Here is a 23,473-nt window from a genome sequence, read left to right as displayed (position 1 = left end):
TATAGTGGCTAGAGTGTTGGACCAGGAGTCAGGAGATTCGGGTTCTAATCCCCACTCGGCCATGGAAGCTCACTTGGGCCACTTACATGCTCTCAGCCCAACCTACCTCACAGGGTTGTTGTGAGGATAAAATGGAGAGGAGGGTTACGTATGCCGCCTTGAGTTCCTTAAGGAGGAAAAACGTGGGATATACTTGTAATAAATTAATATATAAAGTTGTATTAAATAATATCTTATTTGTTTGTTTTTAACTACAAAAGCCCACGTGTTGGTTTATCTTATTGCGCTACCATTAGAAAACATATTTCCTTGTTACTTCTCCTGTATCGGGTAGAGGGAACCAATTAGGCATACTGGATGTCTCTTTAACCCAGAGTAAAAGAGGCTGAAGCTGTGTGTGCTAGTGAGGACAACTGACCCAGAGGACACAGATGTCCTGAGGGGGTTTTCTTCTCAGTTTCATTAAGTGGAAGCTGGAGAAGGTAGAACCCAGGGCAGGAGCATCACAGAGCCTTACATGCATATGGAAGTTCATTTGTAGGGCTCCCTCCATGGGGATCCTGACCCTGGTCAGTCAGGATCCATGTTCCTGTGAAGGGAGGAGGGTGCCCTTCAGACTGAGGCTGATCAGGTGTCAGCTTGGAGGATATTCATCTGCACCCGGGGGGTGAGGTGCTGTCAAGGCATGAGAGCCCATTCACATCTCCATACTGAATGCCTAAAGAAGGCTACAGTTAGCTCTGCATTGGCTCCTCCCTGTTTCAGGGGAATCCTCTGCCTTTGTTGCCTCTGTTAAAGCCAAGGAAGCATAACGGTGGCCTGATAACTTATGGGCAAGCTGCATATTCCTGAGATATTTCTTACTGAGAGGTCCTACAGTAAGCAGATTTCATTTTTAATATCTGGTATACAAAGGGAATACTATGGGCCAAACGAATTAGCAGCGAGCCAGGATTTGGTCTTAATTAAATTGGGAAATCTTTAATACCTCCCCTCGAGAGCTTTATGTTTTCCAAGCATTTTATTAACTTTTATTTGTGTTGCCTTGACACATGGAAGAACAAGAACAATAAAAATGTCTATGCCTGCCCAGGCATGACAGCAATCCTCGTTTGTATCGTTCAGGGAATGTGGTTTTCTGATCAGGATTACAGCTGTGAATGGGGCTCACTAGGAAGAGTATTGTCTTTCGCCTCATGAAAAAATAGTCCCTGGGGAGATCAATTCATGATACAAATCAAAGAAGAAACAAGAATGATTTGTTGGTGGGAAAAGCTGATATTTGCAAGTGACAAGCCAACGGTTCCACCATAAGAGCTAGAAATCTCGTCGATTATTCATATTGACTTCAGCAAAGGAGATCATTATCTTATTGTGGTGCTGGAGCTTGAGCACCTCAATGACACCATGAACTAAACTGTGAAGGGACACCCAAGACGAGAAGGTCATGGCAGAGAGGTCAGACTAAATACGATCACTGGGGAAGGAAATGGCAACCCACCTCAGTATTCTTGCCATGAAAACTAAATGGATCAGTACAACCAGAGATATGTCGGTATACCATCATAAGATGGGACTCCCAGGTCAGAAGGTGGTCAAAATGCTACTGGGGAGGAACAGAGGATAAGTTCAACTAGCCCCAGATGTGATGACGCAGCTAGCTCAAAGCCGAAAGGACAGCTAGAAGCCAATGGTGCTGGTGGTGAACGACGAATCCGATGTTCTAAAGATCAACACACCATAGGAACCTGGAATGTAAGATCTATGAGTCAGGGCAAATTGGATGTGGTTATTGGGGAGATGTCAAGATTAAATATAGATATTTTGGGTGTCAGTGAACTGAAATGGACTGGAATGGGCCACTTCACATCAGATGACCACCAGATCTACTACTGTGGACAAGAGGACCACCGAAGAGATGGAGTAGCCTTCATAATTAATAATAAAGTGGCTAAAGCAGTGCTTGGATACAATCCAAAAAATGACAGAATGATCTCAATTCGAATTCAGGATAAGCCATTTAACATCACAGTGATCCAAATATATGCCCCAACCACAGAGGCTGAAGAAGCAGAAGTAGATCAGTTCTATGAGGATCTGCAGCACCTACTGGATAGTACGCCAAACAAAGATGTTATTTTCATTACAGGAGACTGGAATGCTAAGGTGGGTAGTCAAATGACACCTGGAATTACAGGCAAGCATGGTCTGGGAGAAAAAAATGAAGCAGGACATAGGCTGATAGAATTTTGCCAAGACAACTCACCGTGCATAACAAACACTCTCTTCCAACAACCTAAGAGACGACTTTATACATGAACTTCACCAGACGGTCGACACCGAAATCAGATTGACTACATCCTTTGTAGCCAAAGGTGGCGGACATCTATGCAGTTGGTAAAAACAATACCTGGAGCTGATTGTAGTTCAGATCACGAACTTCTTATTGCACAATTTAGAATCAGACTAAAGAGAATAGGGAAGACCCACAGATCAGTTAGATATGAGCTCACTAATATTCCTAATGAATATGCAGTGGAGGTGAAGAATGGATTTAAGGGACTAGATTTAGTAGATAGGGTCCCGGAAGAACTATGGACAGAAGTTCACAACATTGTTCAGGAGGGGCAACAAAAATGTCCCAAAGAAAACGAAAACCAAGAAGGCAAGATGGCTGTCTGCTGAGACACTGGAAGCAGCCCAAGAAAGAAGGAAAGCAAAAGGCAACAGTGATAGGGGGAGATATGCCCAATTAAATGCAAAATTCCAGAGGTTAGCCAGAAGAGATAAGGAATTATTTTTAAACAAGCAATGCGTGGAAGCGGAAGAAGATACTAGAATAGGAAGGACAAGAGACCTCTTCCAGAAAATTAGAAACATCGGAGGTAAATTCCAGGCAAAAATGGGTATGATCAAAAACGAAGACGGCAAGGACCTAACAGAAGCAGAAGAGATCAAGAAAAGGTGGCAAGAATATATGGAAGATCTGTATAGGAAGGATAACAACATCGGGGATAGATGTGACGGTGTGGTCAGTGAGCTAGAGCCAGACATCCTGAAGAGTGAGGTTGAATGGGCCTTAAGAAGCATTGCTAATAACAAGGCAGCAGGAGATGACGGTATCCCAGCTGAACTGTTTAAAATCTTGCAAGATGATGCTGTCAAGGTGATGCATGCCATATGCCAGCAAATTTGGAAAACACAAGAATGGCCAACAGATTGGAAAAGATCAACTTATATCCCCATACCAAAAAAGGGAAGCACCAAAGAATATTCAAACTCTCGAACAGGGGCACTTATTTCACATGCCAGTAAGGTAATGCTCAAGATCTTGCAAGGTAGACTCCAGCAATTCATGGAACGAGAATTGCCAGATGTACAAGCTGGGTTTAGAAAAGGCAGAGGAACTAGAGAGCAAATTGCCAATATCTGCTGGATAATGGAGAAAGCCAGGGAGTTTCAGAAAAACATCTATTTCTGTTTTATTGACTATTCTAAAGCCTTTGACTGTGTGGATCATAACAAATTGTGGCAAGTTCTGGGTGGTATGCGGATACCAAGTCATCTTGTCTGCCTCCTGAGGAATCTGTATAACGACCAAGTAGCAACGGTAAGAACAGACCACGGAACAACGGACTGGTTTAAGATTGGGAAAGGAGTATGGGAGGGTTGTATACTCTCACCCTACCTATTCAACCTGTACGCAGAACACATCATTTTATTTATATTTATTTATTTATTACATTTATATCCCACCTTTTTTCCTCCAAGGAACTCAAGGCGGTGTACATACTCCTCCTCCTCTCCATTTTATCCTCACAACAACAACCCTGTGAGGTGGGTTGGGCTGAGAGTCTGTGACTGGCCCAAAGTCACCCAGTGAGCTTGCATGGCTGAGTGGGGACTAGAACCCGGATCTCCCGACTCCCAGTCCAGCACTCTAGCCACTACACCACACTGGCTCGTGCGACGTGCTAGGCCTGATGAAGCCAAGGCTGGAGTTAAAATCGCTGGAAGAAATATTAGCAATCTCAGATAAGCAGATGATACCACTTTGATGGCTGAAAGCGAGGAGGAGCTGAGGAAGCTCATGACGAAGGTGAAAGAAGAAAGTGCAAAAGCTGGGTTGCGGTTAAACCTCAAAAAAACCAAGATTATGGCAACCAGCTTGATTGATAACTGGAAAATAGAGGGAGAAAACGTGGAAGCAGTGACAGACTTTGTCTTTCTAGAAAAGATTACTGCAGATGCTGACTGCAGCCAGGAAATCAGAAGACGTTTACTTCTTGGGAGGACAGCAATGACAAATCTTGATAAAATAGTGAAGAGCAGAGACATCACACTGACAACAAAGGTCCGCATAGTTCAAGCAATGGTATTCCTTGTAGTAACCTATGGCTGCAAGAGCTGGACCATAAGGAAGGCTGAGCGAAGGAAGATAGATGCTTTTGAACTGTGGTGCTGGAGGAAAATTCTGAGAGTGCCTTGGACTGCAAGAAGATCAAACCAGTCCATACTCCAGGAAATAGAGCCAGACTGCTCACTTGAGGGAAGGAAATTAAAGGCAAAACTGAAGTACTTTGGCCACATAATGAGAAGACAGGATACCCTGGAGAAGATGCTGATGCTAGGGAAAGTGGAAGGCAAAAGGAAGAGGGGCCGACCAAGGGCAAGGTGGATGGATGATATTCTGGAGGTGACGGACTCGACCTTGGGGGAGCTGAGGGTGGCAACAGCCGACAGGAAACTCTGGCATGGGCTGGTCCAGGAAGTCACGAGGAGTCGGAAGTGACTGACCGAATAAACAACAACAACTACTTTCATATTCAGTGACCTTGTCCAAAACACAGTTGCATCCCTGCACTATTTCCAGCCCATTCGGAGACAAATTCTTGCAGTCTGATCCAGTGCTTTGCTCTGTGGCTGCAATGGAGGTTCCAACATGATGTCGCCAGTCCCAGCACAGGGATGTTTTTATCCTGTCCCACTGGTGCTGCCATCCAACTCCATCCCACTCTCTGCTACTGTGCTGGTGCAACCCTGTGCAAGCAGCACATTCAATCAAAGGCTCCAGCAGAAGCAGAATAAATTATGGAACACAATCGGGTGCAGAATTCTTCTGGCTCGGAATTTAGATTTATTATGCACATACACCACAACCTCAAGCACACAGGAAGAAGAAAGATGTAGGATCTGGTTGCCAATTAGCAAATTATTCATGAGGCAAAACAAACACTGCCAAGATCCAAGTCTCAGCATGAAGCTCTTCAGCAATGCAGTTCAAGACAAGGCTCCCCTCCCCAACAACAAGCCCTTAAAATGATATTTGTGACACTCGTATTAAGAAAACATTGAGTAGTTTTAGTTACCCCATCATCTTTGTACAGTGGCTACGCTGTGTCTTTTTGGGCACTCTACCAAGTTGTTGATGATGATGATTGTCATTGATGACAGCTTCAGACATTGTGCAAAACTGCTAAAAGATGGTGTACAAGTAACATCTAAAGCACGAGTTCCAAATGAGCATTGAGCCCACATGTTCCCCTTTGGGACAGGTGTGCAAATGGCTAGAAAGCATGGAAAAACTAGGTATTCCAGGTAAGGACCAAAGCTGTCCTTAAACAGCACTTTCAAAGTATGCAGTGCTATGGAGTTGTTTGCCTTGTTTGACCTCACAACAGTCTTGTGAGGTAAGCCACCCATTATCCTGACAGATGAGAATCTGAGGATGAAAGATGGCGGCCTGGTCGACGTGCTTATAAGGCTGGCAGTCCTCCTGGGGCGTGCCCTTCCTCCCTGCCATGGGTGTAAAAGATCAGAGTCGGTGTGGGGTATTCCTTAGGGGTATTGGACTCTGAGGAGATGAGAGTTCATATTGCCACTCAGCGATGAAGCTCTCTGGGTGACCTTGGGCCAGTCGTTCTTTCTCTCAACCTACCTCACAGGGTTGCAGTGAAGATTAGTGAGGTGACCCACTCTCGTATATGCTACTCCTGAGCTCGTGTGAGGCACATGCTCCACTTGTGAACTCCCATGACTCCAATGGAGGCTGGTGGCTCCGATGTCAGTGGGGTGGTGAATCTGCTCTGGTGCTCTGGGAAGCACCTTGGATAGCTCCTTCAGTGTTTTGATTGGTTCTGAGTGAAACCCAGAGCGGATTCACCGTCCCACTGACATCAGAGCCACCAGCCTCCACTGCGTGATTCACCCCCTCAAAAAACAAAACACAAAGGGTGATTATGCTGTACAGATTTCTGCCATGGATCCTACCATTTGGGATTACAGGCATGGTGCTGCTCCCTGATGACACAAGAGGACTGCTGGGGTGAACCAGCCAGAGACTTGTCCTAGGCTGCTCTGCAAGTCCATGGCTGAGTCAACACGATAGCCTTGGTCACTTATCCCCGTATTTAGCATGGCATTCATATTGGCTCAAACAGGCATTCTGAATTTAATGCAAGGGTGGGCAACCAGTTGGTCTGGGGGCCACTTTTCATGCACCGGATCCCCATGGGCTGTATTTCTGCTGCCGCTGGCAAAACAACAACAACTGGCAGCTTAAAAAGGATACATTTTGCTCATTTCACTTATTTTTTGTTGCTGTGAAATTTCAGCACTGCAGGGCTGTACTAGAGACGCATGCAGCCCGTGGGTCACATATTGCCCACCCATGATTTAAATGGAATGATGATGACGATTGATGATGATAATGATACTTAACAGAGAACATTTTCTAAAGCACTTAGAAAGCTTCACATATATTGTTTCAGTAACCCTTATAGAAATCCTGTGAGGTAAAGCAGTGTCATTATCCCACATAAAAAGGTAGTGCCGAAAGCCACTCAGGGAGCTCTCAGCTGAGCTCTAACTGGAACCTAGGTCTTGCTAACTCTTAGCTCACGCTCTTCACCAATATACTTCACCAGGTAAGAGGCTGTGCACAGAATTTATTCCATCGTTTTAGGAGGTGCATACCTGAGGAAGCAGCTGCTTCAGAGCCTTCTTCATTGACTTCGACGACAGACTTGTGAACTGCTTTTGAAAGGTAAAGTTCTTTATTGTCTGAAAGAGAAACAAAAGTCAGAGGATAATAAGCAAGACATTGCATTCTATTGTTTCTTTTCACACACAGCCTCCCCTGCCCTCTGCAGGGGAATAAGGATAAGTCATCTTCTCCAACTATCTCTTGGCCTTCTTGGGCCATTTACCCATAGTTTCCCTGATTTGCCTAGCAACTTTGCAACTGACTACTAAAGGAATCTCTTGCAAGTACTTCTGCTCCAATAAACTTCTGTCCAAACCCCTGATTTTAGTATTGCAACCGAAACTCTCCACACGACCTGAGTTCGATCCCAGCGGAAGCCGGGTCTCAGGTAGCCGGCTCAGGTCGACTCAGCCTTCCATCCTTCTGAGGTCGGTAAAATGAGTACCCAGATTGCTGGGGGAAAGGTAGTCACGACTGGGGAACGCAATGACAAACCACCCTGCTATAGTCTGCCATGAAAACGCCAGCGAAAGCGGCATCCCTCTAGGGGTCAGTAATGACCCGGTGCTTGCACAGGAGGAACCTTTTCTTTCCATGCTTCCTTGATTAATTTTAGTTTCTGCGGTGTACATTCACATGTATTGTAACCTGCTCAGAGGCTCTGGATTTGGGTGGGCTACATATAAACGTATGGAGATGCCTTATACTGACTCAGACCATTGGTCCATCTAGCCCAGTATTACTTCCCTGACTGGCAGTGGGTCTCCAGGATCTCAGCCAGACAGCCTTTCCATCACCTGCTACCTGATTTATTTATTTTTAAACTGGAGATAATCGGGATTCAACCTGGGACATTCTGCAAGCAAAGCAGTTCCTCTACCGCTGAGCTATGGCCCTTCCCCTCCAAATCCAAACTATCCAACCAGTCGTATGAAGCAGAACACAACTCAGTTCATCAGCACAAACTCAAAAGAGACCAAAGGCTGTTGCATAGAAGTCATTTGATCATCAGTCTGTAAATTGTGAATAGATGTTTTCACCACGTGAATAGGAATTTATACACTTGCATGCATTAGCCTGCCTGCTTAGACCAAAACAACAAACAAACAAAACCCCCGAGGGGAGAGGGGCAGAGAAGATCCTGCATTCCTTTTTGTTTTCTCACCAAGCTAATAATTAAAAGGGAAAGTAGCTGTTGTGAGAAAGGAAAATAAACAAAGCACTGCATTTACAGGATCAAGGCAGAGCGCCAAGTAATTTAAAGATGGTGCTTCAAAAACAGTACTTCAAAATTATAGCTGGGTATTTAATTTAATAAACCAAACTGTGAACAACCTTTTCAGCACCACCTGGGATGTCTCCTTTTTTCATGCAGAAAAATTAAGAGCACTGCTGTGGAGCCCGTTAATCTTCTCTGGGCTTAATGGTCCACGTTCCTCTATAAACAACGTAATCTTTAAATGGTAGAGGAGTTAATTTGTTCGGGCAAAACAGATACGTGGGTTTAAAGTTGGCTCTTGGTTTTCGTAAGGTAAAGGAGTTAGAAAGTATTAAATCTTCCAGAAAACATTCATCTCTTGGATGAAATGCAAAGCTAATTCAATGAATCTGTTGGTTTTCGTGCTTTATAGCCCAAAGCTACACCTTGCTGCGACGACTTTACAGGAGCTAAATAAAAGGTGTGTAAGAATCTAAGAACTGTGCTGCTGGATCAAGACAAAAATCAGTCCAGCCCGCATTCAGTCCCTAACAATGGACAGGCAACTTGATGCCTCTGGAAAGCTCACAAGCAGACTTCCCTTGTGGGCTCTTCCTAACATCTGGTTCTCAAGAATTAGGCACCAGATATCTCTAGCAGAAGGACTCAGGAAGTGGTTTTCTCTCTGCATCATCATGGCACTTGCCAGAGGAAGAAGCTGCTGGCTTGCTTTTTTTCTTTTTTCTTTGGTTTTGCTGCATTGCAGCACGGATAAGGCAGGACTGATCTCGTCTGAACTCAGAAGCTAAGCAAGGTCAGCCCTGGTTAGTACTTGGATGGGAGACCGCCTGGGAATCAGGCTTCCTGCATTGAGCCAGGGGGCTGGGCTTGATGGTCCTGTAGGCCCCTTCCAACCCTATGATTCTATGAAAACTGCAGATAGGCTAAGCCTGGTGTTAACGCCCAGCACATCTCAGATTTAAAACATAGATTTTCATTTCTAAAATTCACATTTTGGTGGATGAAAACTGTCTTTGTACAATGGCTGAGCCTCATGGGATTTCCCAGCAGCTACTGCTGGTGTTTCTGCACCATTATTAGAAATTTGAACACTTTCAGAATTTTTATTTCTTATGGAAAACCATCTTTCTTCTCTCTAACACTCCATGGTCCTGATCCAGCTCGCCCCCTCCACACCAGGTATTGGTTAAAGAAAAACCAATTATGCAAGGGCAAAAGACCATGACAAATGATGAGATGTGATCAACTGAGAACTCATCCTACATTATTAAACTTGTTGAGGGCTTGCCAATCATGCACATAAAAAGTGTCTGCTCCAGGAGTCTAAGTCTTATAGAGGAAAGGATGACTAAATCCAGCCACACTTTTTTTTTAAAATATATTTTTATTTTATTTTTATAAATGAAATAAACAATATCAAAATTACCAAAAACCTAATCAATACTTCAATTTCCCAACAGTACAATATTCTGATGAGGACACCACAATAAAAAAGAGAGAAGAAAAAAGAGAAAAAAAAAAGGGAAAAGGGAGGAGGAAAGGAAGTGAAGAAAACAGAAAAATTCCCTCCCCTTCCCTCCAGCTCTCCCTCCCCCTTAAAGAATTGAGTTTAATCTCCAACACCCCCCGGCCTCCGATGCCATTCTATTTTAAAAACTATATCTATAACCTTAACAATCTTACAGTTTAATAAACCTTACATTTCTATATCGTTGTTGTTCAGTCGTGTCCGACTCTTCGTGACCCCATGGACCATAGTACGCCAGGCCTTCCAGTCCTGCACTCTCTCCCGGAGTGTGCTCAAGTTCATATTCATTGCATCGGTGATGCTATCTAGCCATCTCATCCTCTGTCATCCCCTTCTCCTTTTGCCTTCAGTCTTTCCCAGCATCAGGGACTTTTCCAGAGAGTTTTCTCTTCGCATTAGGTGGCCAAAATATTTGAGCTTCAGCTTCAGTATCTGTCCTTCCAATGAGCACTCAGGCTTGATTTCCTTTAGGATTGACTGATTGGACCTCCTTGCAGTCCAGGGGACTCGTAAGAGTCTTCTCCAGCACCACAGTTCGAAAACATCAATTCTTCAGCGCTCAGCCTTCCTTATAGTCCAGCTCTCACAGCCATACATTACTACTGGGAAAACCATAGCTTTGATTAGACGGACCTTTGTCGGCAAGGTGATGTCTCTGCTTCTTACTATGCTGTCTAGGTTGGCCATAGCTTTCCTCCCAAGGAGCAAGCGTCTTTTAATTTCATGGCTACAGTCACCGTCTGCGGTGATTTTGGAGCCCAAGAAAGTAAAATCTGTCACTGCTTCCATTTCTTCCCCTTCTATATGCCAGGAAGTGATGGGGCCAGATGCCATGATCTTCGTTTTTTTAATGTTGAGTTTCAAACCAGCTTTTGCACTCTCTGCTTTCACCCTCAACAAGAGGCTCTTGAGATCCTCTTCGCTTTCTGCCATTAGGGTGGTATCGTCTGCATATCGGAGGTTGTTGATAATTCTCCCAGCAATCTTAATTCTGACCTGTGATTCATCCAACCCGGCGTTTCTCATGATGTACTCTGCATATAAGTTAAATAAGCAGGGTGACAATATGCAGCCTTGTCGTACTCCTTTCCCAATTTTGAACCACTCGGTTGTACCATGTCTGGTTCTTACTGTTGCTTCTTGACCCTCGTACAGGTTTCTCAGGAGACAGGTAAGGTGGTCTGGTACTCCCATCACTTTAAGAATTTGCCACAGTTTGTTGTGATCCACACAATCAAAGGCTTTAGCGTAGTCAATGAAGCAGAAATAGACGTGTTTCTGGAATTCTCTTGCTTTCTCCATGATCCAGCAAACGTTGGCGATTTGATCTCTAGTTCCTCTGCCTCTTCGAAACCCAGCTTGTACTTCCGGTAGTTCTCGGTTTGCATACTGCTGAAGCCTAGCTTGTAGGATTTTGAGCATCACCTTGCTGGCATGTGAAATGAGCGCAATTGTGCGGTAGTTTGAACACTCTTTGGCATTGCCCTTCTTTGGAACTGCAATGTAAACTGACCTTTTCCAGTCTTGCGGCCATTGTTGAGTGTTCCAAATGTGTTGGCATATTGAGTGCAGCACTTTAACAGCATCATCTTTTAGGATTTTAAATAGCTCAGCTGGAAGACTGTCATCTCCGCTAGCTTTGTTGTTAGTAATGCTTCCTAAGGCCCACTTGACTTCACTCTCGAGGATGTCCGGCTCAAGTTCAGTGGCCGCACTATCATGGCTATCAGGGACATTCAGATCTTCCCTGTATAGTTCTTCTGTGTATACTTGCCAGCTCTTCTTAATCTCATCTGCTTCTGTTAGGTCCCTGCCTTCTTTGTCCTTTATCATGCCCGTCTTTGCACAAAACGTTCCCTTGAGATCTCGGATTTTCTTGAAGAGATCTCTAAGTTTTTCCCATTCTGTTGTTTTCCTCGATTTATTTGCATTGTTCATTTAAGAAGGCCTTCTTGTCTCTCCTTGCTATTCTCTGGAACTCTGCATTCAGTTGGATATATCTTCCCCTTTCTCCCTTGCTTTTCGCTTCCCTTCTTTCTTCAGCTACTTGTAAAGCCTCATCAGACAGCCACGTGGCTTTCTTGCATTTCTTTTTCTTTGGGATGGATTTCATTGCTGCCTCCTGAACAATGTTACGGACCTCCGTCCATAGTTCCTCAGGCACTCTGTCTATCAGGTCTAATCCCTGAAATCTATTCCTCACCTCCACTGTATATTCATAAGGGATATGATTTAGGTCATACCTGAATGGTTTAGTGGTTTTCCCTACGTTCTTCAATTTAAGCTGAAATTTTGCAAGAAGAAGCTCATGATCTGAGCCACAGTCAGCTCCAGGTCTTGTTTTTACTGACTGTATAGAGCTTCTCCATCTTTGACTGCAAAGGACATAATCAATCTGATTTCGATATTGACCATCTGGTGATGTCCATGTGTAGAGTCGCCTCTTGTGCTGTTGGAAAAGCGTGTTTGCTATGATCAGCGTGTTCTCTTGGCAAAACTCTATTAGCCTTTGTCCTGCTTCATTTTGTACACCAAGGCCATGCTTGCCTGTTATCCCGGTGATTTCTTGACTTCCTACTTTAGCATTCCAATCCCCTATGATGAAGAGGACATCTTTTTTTGGTGTTAGTTCTAGAAGGGGTTGTAGATCTTCATAGAACCGATCAACCTCAGCTTCTTCGGCCTCAGTGGTTGGGGCATAGACTTGAATTACTGTGATGTTGAATGGTTTACCTTGGATTCGTACTGAGATCTATATCATATCAATCTTCTATCAAAGAAACAGGTCTACAATTCATTCCCCAAAGCCTATATTATTATTATTATTATTAGTAGTAATAATAATAATAATAATAATAATAATAATATAGTATTATATAATAATAAAACTTAATATAAACCTTCAACCATCAGTAATATATTTTATACTATATGTATTATCTATTTTAAAATAAAAAATATAAAGAAAAGCAAAAAAAAAAGATGAAAGAGTAAACCAATATAAATATAATCATTTATCTTCTGAATTAGCCTGGATCATGTAGACTAAACACAAACAGTTAACAAAGCTTGTTTAAAGCTTCCAGTTCATGGGGTTGTAACAGAATTCTCACGCATTTTTACGTTAAGCCAAGCCTCCGCCATTTCATGATTTAGAAACTTCTTCATCTGACATTCAGACACAATACAAAGTGTAGCAGGATATTTTAAGTAATATTGTAAGTTCATTTGTTTTGCCATATTCTTTGCTTTGATAAATTGCCTTCTTTTATTCACCACCTCTTTGATGTAGTGTGGAAATAACATAACTTTATCTTGTTTCCAGGAAAGGCTTCCAGCCTCGCTTGCCAAACACAGGATATAATTTTTTGTGGAGACTTTTGCAATTGAACTATGATCGTGTAATCAGTCTCTTTAGCATTTGGCACACGAAATGCCTGCTCAATATCAAGTAAATAATCAGATGGGATAGGGAGTATCTCATGCATAAGTTTATCCACAAAAATTGGCAATTTTACATCATGAGGCAGATTTTTAATCCCAATAATACGTACATTGGATCTTTTCGTGAAGGCCTCCAGTTGAGAGATTCTATCAGAGATATTTTTAAAACAAATTTGAGTTGTAGTTTCATTTCCTGCCACTCGGTCTTCAAGCTCATTAATTTTCGTCTCCATTTTTTGCCATGACACATTAATTAAATCAACAGCTCCTTGCAGGGCGGTGATAAAATTTTGGATTAAATCCAACCTTTTGACTTGTTCCATAAATTGCAAAGATAAAGTCTTTATCGGCGTATATAATTCCCCTATATCTTCTGTTTTCGACACTTTTGACACAGGATACGGGGGGAGTAGATGCTAGCTCCTTTCTTCTCCTTGGTGCAGACATGTTTCTCTCAAACAGATCTTACAGGTCCTCAGATGTTCTCAAATATTGTTAACATTTCTTAAGTCATCCCTCAGAGGTTGCTGATATTTCTTAATGCATATATTATTATGGGACACATCAGCCCTGTTTTCTCCTATAAAATAGGAGTCTCAGTACAGCTTTTTGCGTTGGTAAAGCTCTGGAAAGATAATCCAGGAATCCAGCCCCCACCCCACTATCTTGTGGGGATTACTTTTCTCCAAGATGTTGTCCAGGGCTACTGCCTTGCCCCCGCCTTCAATTCCAGGGGGGAGATGAAAAGGTTTCTCAACCTTTTAAAAAGCTGTTTGAGAAAGCTCCCACGGAGACCCATGGGAAGCTGCCAGAGCTAATCCATCCACACTTTGAGTGCCACATGCTTCCTTGCTTACCTTTCTCAAAAAGGGTATAACAGGACTGGATATAACAGGACTGGACACTAGAAGAACTGCAAATGTGGTCAAAGAAATGCAGCTACTTTCTGTTTATTTTGTGCTCCCCACTTCTCCAAGCTGTGAGAAGTTGTAGGAGGAAGGAGACTACGGGGTTTAGTATCCATTGGACAAGAGACCACTGGAAACTTAAGGTGTTCATATCACACAGCCTTGTAAATAAGGCTACAAAAGTTACTGACATGCAAAATGTTTTTTACTAGCTTATTCACCATGCTGGCTGCAGAGGAGGGGAAGCCAGGAAATGCAAGCTTTTAGCCCCTTAGCAGCTTAGTAAAAATACTGCCTTCTACCAAGTAGACTTGGAGGAAAGGCTGATTGCTCCATCCCTCCCCCGTCAGTCAGCTACATTTCTGTGCTGGTTATGGAGGAATGGTCTTTCCCTCCTCTGCAGCTAACCATGCTTGTCGATATGGAATTCTTGGTCACCTTTTGCTACCTGGTCAGTTGTTAAATGCAAGAGTGATGTAATATTTTCTTTATTTACCACTACAGAAGCACAGCATAAATGTAGGCAAACGTGGAATCCTACAAGGCAGAAGATCCAACAGAGAGTAACTTGGACAGCCCTCTGGCTGTATCTCCTCTTCCAGCTAAAGCCACCAAGAAACTTTCATCCCTTCTTCTGTGTTGGAGCTTCTCTACATTAAGCAAAAATCCCACAGCCTTACCAGGACTTTGTCTTCTGGAGTCTTTGCGGGTTTATGATTGGCACAATACATGCGCTTCCCCCCACTTTGTTTTTGCCAGTTCTTTCCCATATGTTTCAGCTCTACCGCCAGCAGATGGTGCTGCTATATTGTGTGATTTAGATTTATTACCACATTTTTTGTGATTGATAAAATGGTGGATTCCCGCTTGAAAATGATGGGAGAGGCATCGAAGGTTGATGACATTATGAAAAGGACTTGCAAACTTCCATGAGTGAACAGTCACGAGTGCGTGATAAATGCCTCGTGTAGAAATGGCCTCGGTCTCTCCTACTTCAAAAAATATCCAGCCAAACCTTTCTCCCTCAGTACTGTCTCTCTGATTCTTCCCCCTCAGCTGGAGGGTGTCACCTTCTACAAGCCCTGGTGGGCATCTCATTCAAAAACACAGAGAAATTTCCAGCTATCAGAAGACCATCCCCTAACCAATTGGCCCCCTAAATAAGATCAGCAGACTGAACTAAAGTATTAACCAGCAATCCGTCTGACAAAAGATGGTTGACCAGAAGATGTAACACCCATGTTAAAAAAAAAAGTTTAAGCGTGTTAGACCTTCCCAGCTTACAGGACAGAACAACACACTAATCCTACAATCGTTTGCTTGGAAGAAAGTCCCTTCTCAAGTGTGTTTAGAATTGTCACATATGGGGAGACGTAACCAAAAGTATATAAAATTTTGAGTGGATTGGAAAAAATGGCGAACAGACAGCAATTCTCTAGCCTTACACATATTGCTAGAACTGCACAGCAGTGAATTAAATTGAGCATGCAGTTGATTTAAAAACAAAAGAAAAGACAGTATATCTGTTGGACCTTTTGCGACTGAGAGTAATAACAAACAGCATATTAACAAACGGACTACACATATTCAGGTGGGGTGGGAGGGGGGAGAGAGAAACCGCTAATAGGCTGTAAATGTAGGTCAACTGCCACAATGCTGGAGTGTCCCTAACTCTATAATAATCAATTACCAGAGTCTGTGACTTTCTGGAGAGGACAGTCAACATGTTAAGAGTGGCTCATGGGCTAGCATGTGCTCTTACATGTTCAAACGTCTGCTGTGTTTATTCGGACATTGTTCTCCAGCCTCTGCAGTCTGTCCCCCCCCCCCCATCCCTTTCAGTCGAAGGATAGGTTGTACAGAGAGATCTTGTTTTGTGAGATGCTGCAGAGCTGTGGGCCATCCAGTGCCTTTCCAGACCCTAAGATTTCCTCTATAACGAGCAGAGTCAAGAAACCAGGGGAAAGAGGCAGAGGAAAAGAGGCAGGGCTTCAGCCAGAACTAAGAATGAAGCAGAAAGCACCCAGAGTAGCTTGGGAGAGACAAAAGGAAGCGACTCCTTTTCTCACATCTGAACCCCCTGACCTGCTATCTCGAGGAAGCTCCTGTATAGGACTCACCTTCCTCCTTCTGGGGATACTGCTCAGCTTCAGTTGAAGTCAATTAACGTAGGGGTGGGGAACTTGTGGCTGTCCAGATGTTGTTGGACTCTTGTTATCCCTGACCACTAGCCGAGGGAGATGGAGCCCATCATTATTTGGAGGGCCACAGTTCCCCTCCTCTACCCTAAAGCAAATGACTGCAGAGGCCATGCCAGAGCTGAAATACACATTATGTCAAGGGTGTGGAACCTCAGGCCCATTGGCCGAATCAGGTCCTCCTAGGGTTCCGATCTGGCCCTCAGGGTTCCCCAGCAGCCATACCCCTTCCCCTAACCACTGATCCTTTGGTGGTTTCCCAGCTTCTAAAAGGTTGAAATGCTTCTCGAGGGATATTGGAGGAATCCAGTTGGGGGGTGGAGCTTGGTGAGCTTTCATAGGCTCGGCCCCCCAGACTTCAGCTCGTCTTCCACTAACTGGCCCGACTTGGTCTGCAGTGAGTTGGGCCAGCTACCGGATTTTCTGTATTTTTTTATTTGCACAAATTGCAGCCACGATTTGAGCAAATGTCTGTTTCCACAAATAAAAAAAATGGAAAAAGCTCCTGGATTTTGGGAAAAACTCGCTGCTTGGCTCACAAATGCAAGCCGAGTCAGGTGCACTACAGAACTCCAGTGAGCCCCAAAAGGGTCAGGTCTCCCAGTGACAAACATCCCTATGCCTCTCCTAAGGCTTACTTCCTAGCAGTAAAAGATTTACTCTAAAATTATGCTGGTAATTTTGGCCCCACACCTTTGGCCTTCAGCCCCTACCCCTGAAATGTGTCTCCCCCCACCCCGAGCTTCTCTGAAATTGAATTCAGTACTTGGGCTGAGAGAGGCTCAATGCCCCTACTTTACATTAATGCACCGTTTAATGTAGTGCGATTCTTTTTTCCAAATTTAAATAGCAGGCATCAAGGGAAGAGCTGATCAGGCCTGTGGAAAGTGCAGCGTATTTGTTTAAAACTCATTGACGCTAACATTCCAGGCACATCCCAATCAGGGCAGATTGCTGGACTTCAGGGATCGTGGTTCTAACGCAGCGATACAAGTTTCTTCATTTTTAAGAAGAACTGAGAAGCTGAGTAAGGGGGCTACTTAAAATCACTGGAAGGGCAATGAGTTTCAGTGAGCAGATGAGATACCAATGTAATCTGGCTAGTGGTGGAATGTGTAACAGGCAAGAAAACCCTACCACCCCACCCTCCATATCAGCATGGCAGCAATCTTGCAATTAGCAGCCGATTGTTGTCATTGGTTGTAAGCCATAGCCCAGCAGTGTGCTTATTGCCAACTTGAACTGCCCAATAAAAATCGGCTTCAAGCTCCAGGTTAGAAGTGCACAGGACCAAAGGAGGAGAAACACATAAATGAGAACTGTAACAAGTGCCATAGCCATTACTTAATTGGAGTCGGGAGCCAGAAACTGTAACAGAAACAGGTATGACTAACGCCTTACTAAAACTCTAGTACAGACTTCCCCAATCCTGGCACGCTCCAGATGTGTTAGACTCCAACTCTCATCATTCCCAGCCAGGCTGGGAATGTTGGCCATTGCACGGCAAAACATCTGGAGGGTGCTGGGGTGAGGAAGGCTCATCTAGGCAGTGTGGAAGAGCTAGCATTTATCCCAAGGGCTCTTGTGAACAGTTTCTGAAAGAAACTTACAGGGGATTACATTGCCCTTAAGGAATGACAGATCAGCCTATTTTGTGCTAATTAAAAATGGAGTAATGCCGTTGCAGGGTTTTTTTTTAAAAAGTCATACTTAAAGTTGTTGTTGTTGTTCAGTCGTTCAGTCGTGTCCGACTTTTCGTGACCCCATGGACCATAGCACGCCAGGCCTTCCTGTCCTGCGCTCTCTCCCGGAGCGTGCTCAGATTCATATTCATTGCATCCGTGATGCTATCTAGCCATCTCATCCTCTGCCGTCCCCTTCTCCTTTTGCCTTCAGTCTTTCCCAGCATCAGGGTCTTTTCCAGAGAGTTTTCTCTTCGCATTGGGTGGCCAAGATATTTGAGCTTCAGCTTCAGTATCCGTCCTTCCAATGAGCACTCAGGGTTGATTTGAAATCATAGGAACATTGGAAGCTGCCTTACACTGAATCAGACCATTGGCTCATCTAGCGAAGTATTGTCAACACTGACTGGCAGTGGCTCTCCAGGGTTTCAGGTAGGATTCTTTCCTCGCCCTAGAACCATAGAATAGTAGGGTTGGAAGGGGCCTATAAGACCGTCGAGTCCAACCTCCAGCTCAATGCAGCCCTACCTGGAAAAGCAGAGGATCAAACCTGGGACCTTCTGCATGCAAAGCACGTGCTCTAGCACACTGAACTATGGCTCTTCCTGGGACTTAATTCAACTGATTTCAGTGGGTCTACTCCAGATTAAGTCTAGATTCAACCCAATGAACCCAGTGTGCTCAATTCCATATTGGGCTGTAGCTAGGTGAAACCTCTGAAATAAAACAAAAGGAGAGAATGGACAGCACTGAGAAATGCTTTAGTGGAAAAGGAAAGGGCTTACAACTGTAGTGAGGGGGCTTATTGTTTTTTAAACCCTCCCCCTTTTAAGAAATACTTTTTAAAGCAACAGTGCCTGCAGCACAGCTGCAGAGTTCTAGCCACCACCATGCTTCTTCCCCAGAGTACCTCTAATGCTAACAGCAGGGCCAGCGTCAAGGGTAGGCATGGCTGGGCACCTGCTGAGGGCCCACACCCCAGCAGGGGCACGCTGCCAAGAGCCCCTTGGAGTTGCTCCTCCTTTTCACCACTGCAGCCTGCTTGTTCACCTGCCTCTTGCTCTGGCGCAGACGGCGGTGGCGGCGGAGAGGAGCAGCAGCAACAGATGCCGCTGCCTCCTCGCTCACTAAGTCTCTGCCTGTCAAGCAAGCAAATAGCAACAGCGATGAGGGAGAGCGTGAGGAGCAGTGGCAGCTGGTGATAATGTCAGTGCGAAAACAGACGCACTTGGGGGCACTGGGGCTCATTCAGGGTGCCTTGCCCAAGGGCCCTCAAAAACCTGGAGCTGGCACTGGAAAGAAGAACTGTGGACATAGATCTGTTGCTGTTGCATCCCCAATGCTGGCAGCTTTACAAAGTATTTTAAAAGGGGGAGGGGAATTTAAACAGAAAAAAGGAAAAGAAAAGGTAAGATGATCCCCCCAACAATGGTAAGCCCTCTCCCTGCCCCTTGAACCATTTGGGGGGGGGGGTCTAATAATGACACCTCAAATGGCTGGCCCATGGGGGGGGGGTTCAGTACACCCTTCATTGTGGCCATTATTTTGTTAGGAAACTAAATATGACTTTAGACCAGGACCAGGCAACTGAAGCCATAAGGGCCCCAAGGCCAAGTTCCCTCCCAGTAAAGCTTTTCTCTTAGAAAGATTGACCCAAGGCAAGTTGCACATGGTAGCATCATGGGGCTGCATAGGTTGGGAGGAGGACCCCATGGGTATAGACGTCTGGATTTTGTAAAATGTGTGCATGTGTGTTTCGTGGATTGTGTACTGCCATTCGTTCCAGCATCTGTTCACAGACGGATTTGAATTTTTGTTTTTCCGTTACGTGGAAAAGTACGCAAATAATGCCGTAAGAGGATTCGCAACAATTTACATAATTTACATTAGTACGTTACATTTAGAGTATTGTTCCCCATTCTATTTAACGTTTCCTTGCATATATTTTCCATGAAGGCGTGTGTCTCAGCAGAAACATGCATTATTGTTGTTGTTCAGTCGTTAAGTCGTGTCCGACTCTTCGTGACCCATGGACCATAGAACGCCAGGCCTTCCTGTCCTCCACTCTCTCCCGGAGCGTGCTCAAGTTCATATTCATTGCATTGGTGATACTCTCTAGCCATCTCATCCTCTGCCGTCCCCTTCTCCTTTTGCCTTCAATCGTTCCCAGCATCAGGGTCTTTTCCAGAGAGTTTTCTCTTCGCTTTAGGTGGCCAAAATATTTGAGCTTCAGCTTCAGTATCTGTCCTTCCAATGAGCACTCAGGGTTGATTTCCTTTAGGATTGACTGATTTGACCTCCTTGCAGTCCAGGGGACTCGTAAGAGTCTTCTCCAGCACCACAGTTCGAAAGCATCAATTCTTCGGCGCTCAGCCTTCCTTATAGTCCAGCTCTCACAGCCATATGTTGCTACTGGGAAAACCATAGCTTTGATTAGACGGATCTTTGTCGGCAAGGTGAGGTCTCTGCTTCTTACTATGCTGTCTAGGTTTGCCATAGCTTTCCTCCCAAGGAGCAAGCGTCTTTTAATTTCATGGCTACAGTCAAATTTTCCTACAAATAAATTTGTGTAAAAAAGAAGATCTGAAAGTCCATGGACTCCGTGCGGCCTGAGGAGGCTGTTCCAGAGAATATTCCACAGGTTGGATTCTTAGAACTCTGAACTCCTTTTAGTCTGTCTTGAATTTCTTCAGCATACCTACCCATGGGGCCCGTTTTGCCTGTCCCTGTTTGAGAACATTTTTTAATTTTTTCCCCCCAGTATTTATAAGCTGCATTTCTGGACCAAGTCCTTCTGGACTGAGCACTCTGACTATTTTGGAATTATACAAGAAACCAAAACATATACACAAAAAAACTTCTTACCAGACATCGCAGTGAGATCAGCACTTCGGCTGAATACTTCTGTAATTCCAAGGCCCTTCAAAACATCCTTCAGATCAATTTCCTGTTCTATTGAGAACCTGGACAGCGCACACACAAACAAAAAGAGGCTGAAAACCCCAAGTCTTTTCCCACCCAAAGAAACATATTTGCAAGTTGTCATTAGTGAAACAAAGAAAAAATGTATTAATACAGAAACAGCCCATAACGCATACAGGTAGCTCAGCATGGGAAAAGGCACTTAAAAAAAGTGGTAAATCGTATTTATTGAGTAGACATTTGTCACTAGCTTACTGATGGGCATTGTCTTGTTTGCAGTAATATTCCGAGACTAATTGTTTTGCGGTCATATAACAAAGTCCAAAGGACTTTGAGTCAATGGGGGAGCGGGGGGGGGGGAATTTGGTGTGTGAAGCCAGATGAAATGGTCAGTTTTAAACATCATCCAGAAGTGAATTCTAAGGACAGAACAGGGGGTGGGGGAACACTGTAAGAAAACCGTTATGAATATGAGTAAGAAACAAAGCATCCATGTAAATAAGAGTTTTTATTTTAAAATAAAATATTTGAATTTGAATTTTCAGAAGATAACCTTGATTTTAACAGAAATAGTTCTTTTTTTTGTTAAGGCAAATTCCATCACAGGGAACCCTACAATGATAAACACAAACCAATGTACAGCCCCAAAGGTTCTTGCTGAAACCTCTAGGAGGATGCAAGAAATGAGAACCCTGTATTCCAAGGGAGAGCCCGTTAGCCCTTGAACAGAGCTGGAAGAGGTCAGATAGCGAAGAAATGGAACCTTCTGCCCCAAAGCAGGAACAGCCAGCCAGTCCACTGCAGAAATGCATTTTTAAGACTGGCCTAGCCTCAGTCAAGGAATTCGTAAATACCAAAGCTGAGGAAACAACCTACCTGGGTGAGGATATGAGCTATTACACTAGTGCTTTAAGAGCAGATTATGGTTTCTCAGCATTGAATCAAATGTGGTGAAATGACTCAATACCAAAACAGAACTGAGTCACCAAGCAGTACTCTTGCCTGGTCCCATTAGGTACCACCACACTTGGGATGTTTTAGAACAACCTTCCCCATCCTAGTGCCCTGAAGGTGTTCTGGACTTCACCTTCCAGCAGCCTCCAGCAGCATGGCCAATAATTAGGAAAGTTGGGAGTTGTAGTCCAAAACATCTGGAGGGCACCAGGTTGGGGAAGGCTGCTCCAGGCCCTAGCGCACTCCCAGTGATATCATGGGGCGGGGGCAGGTATTGAGGCTAGGGAAAGGCTGGGTGGAGTGGAGTCCATCAAGGCACTGGCATCGCCACTCCTTTGCATTCCTTCTGCAGGGAGGAGCAAAGTGAATTCGGTCGTGGCTCATTCACTCTTCCAGCCCCTCTCCCTTCTGAAGGGGAGGAGCTTTGGGGAGGGGCCTTGTCTGAAGTCCTGCAGGCCAGATGAGCTAGACTGGTGGGCCACATTTGGCTGGCAGGCTGGGAGTTCCCCATCCCTGCTGTAAGAGTTCTGAAGCTCTGAATTCAGTTGGTTCCCCTCCCCTTGTCTAAACTTGATTATTGCAGCACAGAGATGGAAAACCTGCACCCGTTAGGGATGGCGGAGAATTCCGCCACGGACTCCAATGAGGCCAGATTCTAAGAATCCAGCCCCCCGGAGTCCGCGGCGGAACGGAAGACTAACCTCTGCCACCCAGGGGAATCTGTGCAGGGCTGGATCCTACCTTCTGCCGGCCGGCTGCTGCCGCTTGTCCCGTCTGCTCCTGCCTGTCTTCGGACGCAAATGGTGTCCAGCATAGCGGATGCCATTTGCGTCCCTGCTCTTTGCCATGATACGCTATGTAAAGATTTACGTAGCCTATCACGGCAAAGAGCAGGGACGCAAATTGTGTAGCAGGCCATTTGACAGGCAGGGTGGCAGCCTATGGACCCGACTGGCAGCCTACGGACTTTTTAGAACTAGGCACTGACAGGCAGGGCGGCAGCCTATGGACTCAGAAGACAGGCAGGGCGGCAGCGGACGGACCTGGACGGCGGTGCTACGGACTCGTGTGGAGCAGAGCCAGCCGGGCAGGATTCTGGGGGGAGGAACGGATCCCCTCCCCCCCCCGCGGACCCCCCTGGCGGACTCGAAGGTGAGTTCCGTACAGTGCAACTTCAGTCTGCTTCAGAACTGAGGAGACAACAGCCTTGCCCCATTGGACTATGGTCTAGTAACTGGTCTGGTGTCTTTGAAGATATAGCTGTAATCAAGATTTTGGCCCCAAACACACAGAATCGACAGACAGTAGAAACCATTTTCAAGAATAAGACAGAGAGGGATTTGACCCATTAGAGTTACAAAAGACAAACAAAAATTCCTGCCTCTCTGGACTCCTACAGTGAAAGGGTTTGCAGGAAAAGCAATGGTGAGCAAAGGTAATCAGAGCCAGATTAAAAATGTCACAGAGGCATGTCGCCAAGACAAAGCAGTATTGCTGAAAACATTGGAGGAACTTTAAGGCTTTTCTAGAATGATGGGAACATTCATGATGAAGGATTTCAGTTCCACTGACAGTCATTGCAGAATGCCTGGGAGGAGCATGTAGCACATGAGTGGGGCATGTGAACAGGGAT

General features: G+C 44.8%; 1 protein-coding gene across 4 annotated transcripts in view; it reads right to left on the bottom strand.

The window, feature by feature from the left end:
- The window catches only part of LOC146351519 (neuroserpin), a 149,044-nt gene that overhangs the window by 6,218 nt on the left and 119,353 nt on the right, over positions 1-23,473 (bottom strand). For all 4 annotated transcript variants that reach the window (XM_084847451.1, XM_084847453.1, XM_084847452.1 and 1 more), the window contains 2 exons: positions 20,830-20,927; positions 6,976-7,062 (listed from right to left, as the gene is read on the bottom strand). In XM_084847451.1, the coding sequence (XP_084703577.1) occupies positions 6,976-7,062; positions 20,830-20,927 (185 nt within the window). The remainder of the gene's footprint in view (positions 1-6,975; positions 7,063-20,829; positions 20,928-23,473) is intronic.

Source organism: Heloderma suspectum, chromosome 3 (assembly GCF_057233095.1).
Source record: "Heloderma suspectum isolate Gila_16-S chromosome 3, 16-S_ref, whole genome shotgun sequence".
Classification (NCBI taxonomy): domain Eukaryota; kingdom Metazoa; phylum Chordata; class Lepidosauria; order Squamata; family Helodermatidae; genus Heloderma; species Heloderma suspectum.
The sequence above is the reverse complement of the archived record's forward strand: the minus strand, read 5'-3'. Positions and strand labels throughout refer to the sequence as shown.